Source organism: Lethenteron reissneri, chromosome 36, assembly GCF_015708825.2.
Source record: "Lethenteron reissneri isolate LAM-NWPU_2019-01 chromosome 36, ASM1570882v1, whole genome shotgun sequence".
Lineage (NCBI taxonomy): Eukaryota > Metazoa > Chordata > Hyperoartia > Petromyzontiformes > Petromyzontidae > Lethenteron > Lethenteron reissneri.
The window spans coordinates 2,574,781-2,586,929 of NC_083814.1; the positions used below are offsets into that span (position 1 = coordinate 2,574,781).

Consider the following 12,149-nt stretch of genomic DNA (forward strand, 5'->3'; position numbering starts at 1 on the left):
GTGCGAGTCTATGGGTCTCTGTGTGAGTCTATGGGTCTCTGTGTGAGTCTATGGGTCTCTACGTGAGTCTATTGGTCTCTGTGTGAGTCTATGGGTCTCTGTGTGAGTCTATGGGTCTCTATGTGAGTCTATGGGTCTCTACGTGAGTCTATGGGTCTCTGTGTGAGTCTATGAGTCTCTGATTCTGTTGTTGTCGGCGGTCTGTGACTGTCCACTGCTGGGCACAGGCCTCCCCCATTCGCCTCCGTGCCCTCGGCTCCCCCGCTCCTCCTGTGCAGCGTGGCCTCCGGACTCTGCGATGTCGTTCTCGCTGCTTCTCCTGCTGCCCTCTCTTCCGCGCTCTCCCTCCGCTTCTCTTCCCTTCTCTCATCTCTCGTCCTCTCGCACGGGCGTCCAGGGTGACTTTAGAGATTGTCATCATCAAACTCTGATGGGTGACGCAGGGCATCAGTCGCGCACAGCGCCGAACGACAGAAAACGACGGGAAACGAAGGTGAAATGGCACCGTCGATTCAGAATGAACGCAAAGCAGAGCCAGGTGTATTAAACTAACCACTGCATTGGTCATGAGCGCACAAACACCGTGCAGACGGAACTTTCAAAAGCGTCCGTGTTCTCCCTGTTAGCTAGCAAATAAGTTTTGCGATTGTAGTAACGTACCCCATAATGCAAGGCTGCAGGGTGGTGTGGAATGGTGCAGAACCGTGCAGAGCGGTGTGGAATGGAGCAGAGCGGTGTGCAACGGTGCAGCGCGATGCAGAGTTTCGTGTAACCGCGCCGCGCGCTGCATTGCCGGTGCCTGTGTGTGGGCGAGGGCACGTGGGGGGGTGGCGGCCGCTCTGAGTCTGTGTCCGTGCCGTGCCGCCCCCTCGCGTGCGTGCAGCCACCAGGGGCGTCGTCCCGCTGCGTCGACTGCGCCCTGAGCGACGGCTGCGCGTACTCGGCCACCAAGTATTTGGCCATGGCCATGGGGGTGAGCTCACACGCACGCGCACACACAAAGACAAAGATCTCCCCGTGTAGCCTTCACAGACTGTAGGGGCAAGTGCTGTTAGCGAGCACCTATGAAGGCCGGCACGGTACACGAGGGGGTGGGTGGCCAACACCACGCCGGGCCGCCTTTGTCTCCCCAGTGGCGATGTTTACACACCGCACCAGGTACTCATTTGAGGCTGAGCCGACCTAAGGGAGGCCCAGAACCAGTTTCGATAATCGTCACCAGTGTTGGCCGTGAGCGGGAATCGAACCCGGATCGCCGGGTTCGTAGCGTGGCGCACTAACCGTTGCGCCACCGTTCCCAACGTACACACACGCGCACACACGCACACACACGCACACACACATACACGCACACACACATACACGCACATACACACGCACACACATGCACACGCACACACACGTACACACATGCACACACACGCACACACGCACACACACGTCCACACACGCACACGCGCTCGTCGCCCATGTAGGCGTGCGCTGGTGCGCGGCTTGAGCATGTGTCCCGTCTGTAAGTAAGTGGCACATGTGTAATAAACCAAGGTTACCACGAGTGCCACTCCCTGGCAATGCACCGGTGCTCGGCTCTTGGGATAACTGGAATCCCCTTCATTGGGTCTCGGTAGAGGTGCAGCCCCGCACTTGTCCACTCTGGCCACTGCCGGGGCAAGCTCCTGAGAGCTCCCTCATCGAGAGTGGCGTTTGGTTTATTCTTCCGCGCTGGACAGATGTCTTTCAACTAAACTAGAACCTACTAAACAGTTTTTATTTATTCTACCAGGTAAGGCTCCACTGAGCTATGTAGCTCTTTTTCAGAAGCGACCTGGCCACAAATGATAACTCGACGAAGCGGCTTATCATCATGGAAATGTATAGCAGCAGCCAAATAATCTAAACGCGTGATGTTGATTCTACATGTGGAGGGAATAACCGGAGGACTCGGAGAAAAATCCACGCGACCACGGGACGAGAGACACGCAAATTTAAAAAACACAGGTGTCCTTGGGGTCGGAATCGAACCTACGACCTCCTGTATACCAGGCGAGGTAGTTAACATCTCATAGCCACCGTGTCGTCTTTGAAGAGGTGGTTAGTAGACACGCTTTACCCCATCACAAGCAGCCTGCTAATCGATGATTACAGTTGCGGTGTCACCATCGACACCGCTGGGTGCGGACAGAGGTGCAGTGGCGATCCCCTCACAGGAATGTGGAATTTTCATCACCGGCTTAGGACAGCCGACAGAGGATGGCGTCGCCCGTTGCCTCGACTCGCGGGAGACACTTGGGGGTGCAATTCGAACGCCGTCGCTCCTCCCCGTGACCTCCGACGATGGCGGCGAAGGTCACCCGTCTGGGCGGCACTCCACACGGAAGCCCTGGGGGGGGGGGGCTAGTAGAATCCGTGGGCATCAACGGGGAGCAGTGCGAGTGACTCATTCATTCATTCCTCCGCGGTGAATAGATCACCGCCACTTTTGTGGGAAGACGCCGCTGCTACTCCCGCTGCTGCTGTTTGTGCTTGCTGCTGCTTGCTTCTACTGCCGCTGCTTATTGCTGCTGCTTGTTGCTACTGCTGCTGCTTATTGCTGCTGCTTGCTGCTGCTACTGCTGCTGCTGTTTGCTACTACAGCTGCATGCTACTGCTGCTGTTGCTGCGTGATACTGCAGCTGCGTGATACTGCTGCTGCTGCTGCTTCATGTTGCTGATGGAGCTGCCGTCTCCGTGGTACCCGGCGCTCCATCGTGAACGCCCCCCCCCCCCATCCTGCTCCCCCCACCCGTTATTGTCGATTCCATCGGTCGCTCCTCACGCGCTGCCCGATGATTGCTACGATTCCTCGGCGGTTTCGTCTCATTCCCCCCCCCCCACCAACAACAACCGCCATTCTCCACTAAGCGGCGGTGACGTCACCACGACGCTTGTGCCAGGCCATGTGCATGTTGAGGCCACGTGGAGTGTCGAACGCCCGCTGGCAGGAGGTCACGGGGCAGACCCAGGTGCCACGGGTCGACTGACCGAGATGACCGAGATGACTGGCTGATGCACCAGCTGTGCCCCCTACTGTGCCAACTTGCTGTGCTTTAGCCACCCGGCGCTCCGCTCGTTGTTGTGAGCGTCGCTCCTCCCCCCTCCGTTGTTGTTGGAGGGCAACTGCCTCAAACTACCCAGTAGCGTCCTTCACGAGCTTCCTCTACAGAGGTCAATCTTGACACCGCTGGTACCAGTCATCCGCAAGTCCACTCAGCTCCACATCCTCCTGTACCACATCACTCCATTTTGTCTTTCGCCCGTGCCGCGCCTGTTTAGCCCCCTCGATCCGGCCGAAGAAAAGCTGTTTAGGCATGTCAAGGACATGGGCCCGCATACACTGTTTCTTCACTATATAGTCCAGCAGATGTTCTTTCTTGGACCCGGCATGCATCCATGATGTTGTGTGGATGCGCCGATGCCGGAACAGCGTGTTGGGCTGCACAAACATCTGGCAGCCTCCTACCGTTGTTATTGAGCTGATCTGGCTCATGTCTTCCAATCACTCCAGACCAGGTGCTAACATCATGACCAACTCGTGCATTGAAGTCACCCCACAAGATGACTCTGTCCCGAGGGGCCACTTTAGCCAGCACCTGTGACAGGAGGTCATAGAAGGCATCTGAGTCATCGGCTTTGCCTGCGTCCCTCCATAGATGTTCATCTTCGGTGGGGGAATAAGTAACCTTGACCACCACTCCTCGCCTCTGGTTGATGGGAAGGCGAGCCCAAAGTAGCCTGGAGCTTACAGCTTCCCACACCTCACCGCCACACTCCCACGCCCCCTTCATTGTTTTGTTCAGAAGAAGAGCCACTTCCTGTTGTTTGGCAGTCTCCTGCCCCGAGAAGAGGACTGTCCACCCCTCATGGTGGCAGGAGCCAGAGCCGGTCCATCGGACCTCCTGAATATCACAGAGATTCTGGCGGTACCCATCCAGCTCCTGACAGAGGAATGGCAGCCTCTCCTCCGCAGTGAGCATTCGGACATTCCACGTGGCCATCCGAAGTGGCTTTTTGTTGTTTCTGGAGGAGCCCCCAGGCTAAGGATTCAGTCTTCTGGCTCCGACAAATGGGGTTTAGCCAGGAGACGTCATAGACTCCAGCACAAGCTTGGTGGTTACAAATGCCATGAAGGGAAAGGCCAATCTAAATTGGCCCTCCCCCCACGGCACTGCCCACCACAGCGTTGCCGTCTGGCACCACGAGGAGGTAGGGGGTTGTTTTTGCTGGACCACCATCACCACCACCACCACATCCACCGCACTGGAGATTGAATTATAGCCAGAGCAATAATGATGAAGCACAACTCGTCAATGCATGAACAGGGATTCGTCATTCTAAGTCGTTGTGATCCGGTCACCTCGACTTGCAGGGGATTCCTCTGGGATCCCGTTGGTACGTAACACAATGGCGTTGGGTTCTTTAAATGCACGTACGATAGATCGGCTCTTTCCAGAGATACGTGCCGGTCAAGTCACAGAGCGTCCCTGTGTTAAATGAGTGGTGTAAATTCCATATTACAATGGCAGAGGCGTGTAGTGACATTATAAAGGTGTCAGTTTTTGTACCAGTTGAAAGGGTAAAAAACTATTACTATTTGGAAAATTGTCCTCATTTTGCAACAAAGGGGCACTCAATGTACACGGCCTTTGCACGGACGATGGCATGAGATGCCTCCCAATCCGAATAAGAACCGGCATGCAGCCGCTGTGAGTTGAGGTTCTATGACCTGTTGAGTTCCACGCATCCAAAAGCCAGAGGAGATTTCCTCCACAAATGAGCATTGAGGCACTGGCGCTCATGTCATGTCTACAGCCCTCTAGAGCCAGTGAGGGAAATTCCACATTCCTCTATGTATGTGCGTAAGTATGTTGAACTTCTTTGGCACCGTACGTAGCCAACCGTGCTAATCGGAGGTGCGGGGGAAGGACAAAAAACTAAACACTAAAAACAGTTCCGTAGAAATTACTTCGTCAATGTAGATGATTTAAAAGTGCGTAGCTCCAGTGCCTTTCTAATATCGAAAGGAGGAATGTTCCAGACGGCCGCAGAAGCGCTTCTGAAAGCACCGTGCTATGCGGTGACAAATCTTTGTTCAACGGTTATCCAGAAGCCGCCGCTGCCGCCGCTGCTGCTGCTGCTGCGAGGATGACCGGAGTTTGCGTGATGTTTTATGTTCCTGGACAAGATCAGCGAAGGTGTTGCATTCTGGATAATTTTTCCAAGCATATTCACGTGACGATGATTTCCAGTGGGCAGGAGGTGGATACCGTTGGCACGGTCCCTCCTACTTTTTTTTATTTCATTCAGTATTATAATCTAAAGGTAACAATCGTCCTCTTCGCATCAGGCCTTTTTAATTTCTGGGCCGATGCAGGACACGGGAGGCTCAGAGGCTCAGTGGCCCAGTGGAGTAGCGGCTGAGCTAACGGGCCCGGGTCTCACTCCGTCTCCCCCGCCTCTCCTGCACGCCCCGGCCACTGTGGGGGCGTGCAGGTGAAGTGAACTTTTTTGAACCGCGGTCTACAAACAAATAACAGATACTGTAAGAAGATGGCAGCGTTTCGTTTCAGAATCAGAATATGTTATTAATACCGGAGGAATCCAATGAGAGCTCTTTTTCACAGATGTCCAGTAGTTCACAGATGTCTGGTAGATTTTGCCTTTCAAGAGCTGCTCTGCACGGAGACAGATAAGCGAGTATTTGTTAACTTTAAACGCGGGCTGTCACGGCCAATATTTACAATTCACAATGGTTTTCTTTTGAGTTAGGTAGTGCAGGCATAGCGTAAAGTTATTAACTATAATCCTCCCATCACCGACAACGCCATTCAATTCCAGCTGTCACGTGGGGAAATTCTGTACACCTATAATTCATTTGGGTTTTTTTTCAGCAGAACCGGAGGAATGTTGCAAAGCAGGGAAAAGTTTGGACAATTTGATTTCGCTGGCGAATACATCCGGCGCCATCAGGCATTGCAGCGGTTAAACGCAAACAAAACTAATTGTGAATCGTAAATATGTGCGTGTGTCTTTGTTGGCTTTAGGTCGACTCAACCTTAAGTGAGTACCCGGTGTGGTGTGTGGTAAACACGAGCACTGGAGAGACAAAGGCGGGCGGGCGGGCGTGGTGTTGGCCGCCCACCCCCTCGTGTGCCGTGCCGGCCTTGATCGGTGCTGACTAACAGCACTTGCGCCAACAGTCTGTTCAAGGCTACAGCGAGGCGTCTTTGTTGTCACCAGCAGTGGCCTGTTGGTTCACGGCGATCTCAGTCAGTTGACCCGCGACACCTCGGGTCTGTCCCGTGACCTCGCGAGAGCGTTCCTCACTTGATGTGTGGCCGCACGCCCGATAGCTCGTCCGCTCGCGCTCGCAGCGCGTGCCGCACGGTGAAAGGGAAAACCATTCCGCTGTGCGTTGACGAACCGTGTGACTCACCCAAACAATAATAATAATAGTAGGTCCTGCATGTTCTCAGATGAACATGATCCATTGTCATCTATATGACTGAATTAATTACTCCCCTCCCCCTCTGCTCTTCGCACCTGATAGGCCCACAGTGATGACACGACCTTGACCTCCTCTACCTAAGACTAAAAACGGCAAGAAGACTTATTGACAATTCGGGCAAATCGCCTGATGAAGCTGTCGTCGTCGTCGTCGTTGTAATCGCCAGCGAAACGTCACGGTGCTCGACTTGTCAGTGTTGTCGTGGGTTTGCTCTCCAACACGCCGGTGCTGCTGTACGAGGAACGCAGTGGCATTTTACGTTTACGTAACGTACCTCACTAATTGGCTGTGACAGGTGGTGGCGGGTTTAACGACACATTTATATATTTACGCGATCTAACCCTGCCCCCCCCAAAAAAACCCTTTACGATGGATAATATTGGTCGCGAAAGCCTCCTGCTGCTGCTGCTGCTGCACCTGCTGCTCCTGCTGCTGCTCCTGCTGCTGCTGCTCCTGCTGCTTCTGCTGCGTGTTAAACTGCACAGGTGCAGCTCTGAAATTGCCGGCTCGTGCCACTTCCGGCGTCGTTGGGTTGGGTTTGCGGAGGCGGGGGGGGGAGATGATTTATGAAATCTGCCGAATTGTTTGAACCGCCGCGACCGGGAGACGGGACGGAGGCGACGGCTGAGCGCGAGGGGTGGCGGTGGTGGCGTCTGTGCCGCAGGGCCGCGTGGGGTGGCCCCTGGACGTGGTCTGCCCGGACGGCGAGGCCAGCGTGGGGGCGGTGCGGGACGCCCTGTGCTCGGGCCCCTACGGACGCTGCGTCTACGAGAGCGACAACGACGTCGCCACCAACCAGGTGGGCACCGCGCCTGGCACGCACATGCAGACGAAGACCACCCCCACCCCCCGTGTAGCCTGAACAGACTGTTGGGGCAAGTGCTGTTAGCGAGTAGCACCTATGAAGGCCGGTGCGACATGCGAGGGTGGCCAACACCACGCCCCGTAGGCCGCCTTTGTCTTCCCAGTACTGCTGTTTACAACACGGGTGAATGGCACGTAGCACACGTGTGTGGGTACACGTGTACTAACGTGTACACACGCGTAGTAATTAGCCCCCTTGGCAGCATACGAGTGTAGGCAAGCCCCCCCCCCCCCCCCCCAAGCATCGCCACCTCTTACGGTCTTGTGATGCAACAATCCACCCGGCACCACCAGCACACCGGCCGATTTCATCGCTCCATGTCCGCGGCCGGCGTCCCATCAGGCGCGTTCCCTACCCTCGCCTGCCTCTCTCCGGCGTCAGCCTCGACCGCGGTGTGCACGTAATGCTGTCGGTGTCGCCATGAAGTCATCCGCGTGTCAAGTGTTGCCTTGTGGCGGTTTGGCCCAGAGTGGCTGATTCGGCTCGGCGGAGTGAAGGGGGGGGGGGGGGGCAAGCAGCCTCACGGACGCACCGAACAGGGCCAGTCGCGTATCCGACCGTCGCCGTCACGTATCCGCCCTGACCAATCAACTGCCCGCACCCAGTGTGGTATTGGTGCGTGGGCTAAGCTGTCCTGCGCTAGAGGTGTTCGCAAACCCGATCTCGTCACACGCTGTCGCGCGTCCTTAATCTCGCGCACATCCGCTCACTTAGCAGGCTTTTACGACAAATGGGTTAGATCGCGTAAATGTGTCGTGAAACCCGACACCACCCGACACGGCCAAATAGTAAGGTTTGTCACGTAAACAGAACGTACATACGCCGGTGTGCTGAACTAGTGACTAATTGGCACGTTTTAGTCACGTGACACTAACCTTACTAATTGGCCATGTTGGGTGGTGGCGGGTTTTAACGACGCATTTATATTCACGCGATCTAATCCCCTCCCCCCTCCCACCCCCCAAATTTTAATTCCGTTTCCACTTTAACTTTGTCCAGTGACCTATTTGTGCACACGTGGGCGCAACCATCGACCTTCGCGTGATCCAGTTGAAGCCCTTTGTTCGCGCGGTGGTCACCGTCACGCTCCGGCTCACTGGACAACGCCGTTGGAGTTCACTTCTATGGAGGTCCGGGGCGAGCGAGCGAGCGCCCGCGGGTGCCTCGCGCTAAATCCGTCCACACCAGAGTCAGCGCGAGTGTCCACGCCTCGTCCTTCGCGCCTCCGCCTACAACGCGCGTCGGGCATGCGACGCCGTGCCCCTACGCTGGCACGCGGCTCACGCGAGATTGGCGAACGCGGCACGTCTGCCCGGCGTGCACGCCGGGGGGGCGGGAGGGCGGCGGCTGCGGTCGTATCGATGGGAGGAGTCCCCCGTGGATTTACGTGCCGGCCGGCGGGCGACTCGGGCCGGCGCTCGTCATGCGTGCCGGTTTGGCGGCGAGCGCCGGTTACGTAACGTTTATATAACGTTCACGTCACGTTCACGTCACGTTCACGTCACGTTCACCTCCAGCGCTCGGAGTTTGGGCGTAGCAGCGTCCTTCTTTAGCGGCCCTCGCCCGCCCCTCGCACTCACGGCCTGGATAGAGAACCCTGCGCCCTTTAGCGTCTGCCTCTCTATGCCCGGACTGGTCCCCGATCTACGTCCCTAAGGAGTCCTCTTTGCGATCCCCGACTTGCTGTCCACACCGAGGAGTGCCAACGCTCTGCTTTGTTCGTTCGCCGTGGAGCCGTTTGGTTCTTGGCGTCGTCGCCATCCGCGTGGCCAAGTGTCAATGTCGGTGCTGGACACGTGGCGCTCTTTGCCTCGCGAACTCCCCCCCCCCCCCCCCACCGCATCTGTCCGGTCACCGAGCGGTGCTCCGGCGGTGGTGGTGGCAGTTCGTAGCAGAGTCGTGTCGTGAGACGAACGATCCGTTCAGATCCCCCGCAAGAGCACCGCCCGCGGAAGTGCAGGTCGCGGAACTGCCTCCGTGACCCCTTCGGGTGACCTCTGGGCCACACGGTTGAGGGCGGCGCTTTTCCGCTGGCGCTGCGCAGGGGATCGGGGTTCATCGCACGACGCCGAACCGATACTTTGATCCTCAGAGCTGGGGTTTAGCCAAACGGAGCACACGGGGGCAAGATGTTAACTACCTCGCCTGGTAGACCTCGGTGGCTAGTAGATGCTAACTACCCCCCCAGGTATGCAGGAGGTCGTGGGTTCGATTCCGACCCTGACGCCCGCTGGATATTTGTAGTTTGTGGTGTCTCCCTTCCCTGTGGTCGTGTGGATTTCTTTCCGGGTCCTCCGGTTTTTCCTTCTACATTCAGAATGAACGTAACACGCGTTTAGAGCATTTGGCTGCAATAAATTTGCACGTGATAAGCCACTTCGTTGAGCAATCATTTGCGGCAACCAGATTGCTTCTGAAAAAAGAGCTGTATAGCTCAGTGGGGCCTTACCTGGTAAAAATAAAAACTGTTCAGTTTAGTTTAGAATGTGTCACGTGTTTGTTTGGTGCACTCGTTGGTGACTGGGCTGACGCCACGCTTGAGAGGCCGGTTTCACCACGGGTGGCTGAAACACCCCCCCCCCACCCCCCCCCCCGGTATCAAACGCTCAGCGCCGTGACCCTCCGGGGGGGCCACGTGGCGGCGGCGGCGGCCCCCTCTTCCGCTCCACGCTCACCCCGCACCGTGCCCACGCCCCCCGCCCCCCCCCCACTCCCACTCCCAGGTGGTGACCATGGAATTCGAGGGCGGCACCACCGCCAGCTTCTCCATGGTGGCGTTCACGGAGAAGTTGTGTGTGAGGAAGACCACCGTCTACGGCACCAAGGTAAGGGGGCGGCACGTTCCCCCCGCTGCGGTACGGAGCCCGGCGGTGTCGCCCGGCAGTGTGGGGCGGAATGGAGAGACTCGCAAGGAGACACTCATTAGTACCCCGCACCTCCGATTCGCACGGTTGGCTACGTACGGTGCGAAAGAAGTTCAACGTGCGTACATTCCATTCCTGAAGGATCCTCCCAACACGTGGGAGTGAAACGTCAGACTAGTCGTTGTTGAACGGCACGCGGAGCAATCCGAAAACACATCGGGAGAGCTGTACACACGTACAACATACATACAAAGATCCCCCGTGTAGCCTTAAACTGTTGGGGCAAGTGCTGTTAGCGAGCACCTATGAAGGCCAGAACGGTACACGAGGGGGTGGGTGGCCAGCACCACACCGGGCCGCCGTTCTTAACCCCAGTGGCGATGTTTACGCACCGCACCAGGTACTCATTTGAGGCTGAGTCGACCTAGGGGAGGCCCAGGACCGGTTCAGATAATCGTCACCAGTGTTGGCCGTGAGCGGGAATCGAACTCGGGTGGTCGGGTTCGTAACGCGGCGCACTAACCGCTACACCACCGCTCCCCGCGCATACACACACATACACAAGTACATACACGTACATACACACACATACACACGTACATACACACGTACATACACACATATACACACACACGTACGTACTCGCGATCTGTGCCGACGTGCCGCTTGAACCCACCGCCTCCCGGGCCGTCGCGTGGGGCCTAGCGGCGACCTCGCGTGACCCCGGGGCAGGCTCGCCACAACCCACCGACCCCGTCCACCTCGCGTGTCGCGCGTCGCATGAAGATGCCGGGCCGGCTTGTAAACCGCGCGTGCTCACGCCTGGAGCCGTGGCGTTGTAGAGGCTCAGCGGTAAGAACTGCGGCAAGTACCACGGTAAGTACCATGGTAAGTACCGCGGTACTTACCACGCCACGTTCTCTTATTTACGGCACCAGTTACTCCTCCTTAGCCTCCTGTGAACCCCTTTTCGTGACTGATGATTATTGAGTTACCCCCCCCCCTCCCCGATATAATCCGACAGGCCCCAGGGGGTGGCTCTCTGTGGCGATGCGTCAACAAGGGTTCCCTTGCGGGCCGTTACCGCAGCGGCATCTTTGCGCCTGTTCTCTCCATTTCGTGCGACAGAAACATTGATATTCATAACACCTTCGTTCTATTTTACCGTGACATGAATTGATTGAATGCTGGTTCCTTTTTTTTTGCCTCTTCTCAATGGAAAACACTCGAGGCGTTTGGAGGCTCTCCGTTCGTCTCCGTTGCCGTATCGGTGATTTACCGCTCGCGACGGCGTTTTCGGCTCCCCCCCGTCGCTGTCTCCGAAACCCTCGCACGGCTCGCTGAACGCTGTCAAAGCGCTTCTCGTTCGCTCCAAATCAACGCTTCGTCGGTGCTCAGCCTTCATTGAATTCAATTGACGGTATCCTCCGGACCAGGAGACGCACCCTGTACCCTGGTATTTTAAGACGTCACTTGCCACTGATGTTGGCCGTGGCTGGGAGTCAAACTCGGGTCACGGGTTTGCAGGGCGCCGACCGCCGCTCCAGCCCCGAGGACTCGAGGCAACCTCGCGAGGTTTCCCCGAAGTTCAAATCCCAGGCCACCGGAGCGCGGTCAGCCATGGGTCGGAGTTGGCGCTGCCTCTGTGACTCACGCTGACGGTTGTCTCGTGCTGGCCGCAGAGACGAACCCCACATCCCCCCCCCCATCCCCCCGCCCCCCCGCGAGAGCACGAGAGGGGCAGCGTGCGGCTTTGCTGCCACGGGCCACCCCAACGTCTGTTTGTGTGTATGTGTGTGTATGTGTGTGTGTATGTGTGTGTGTATGTGTGTGTTGTGGGGAGCGGTAGTGTAGCGGTTAGCGCGCTGCGCTATGA

The 12,149-nt window shown here is 57.0% G+C and overlaps 1 protein-coding gene across 1 annotated transcript in view; it reads left to right on the forward strand.

The window, feature by feature from the left end:
* Positions 1–12,149, forward strand: part of LOC133351245 (putative oxidoreductase YteT) — a 190,926-nt gene that overhangs the window by 28,313 nt on the left and 150,464 nt on the right. Inside the window, exons 9-11 of the mRNA XM_061566328.1 lie at positions 884–973; positions 7,209–7,343; positions 10,133–10,234. Coding sequence (XP_061422312.1) covers positions 884–973; positions 7,209–7,343; positions 10,133–10,234 — 327 coding nt within the window. The remainder of the gene's footprint in view (positions 1–883; positions 974–7,208; positions 7,344–10,132; positions 10,235–12,149) is intronic.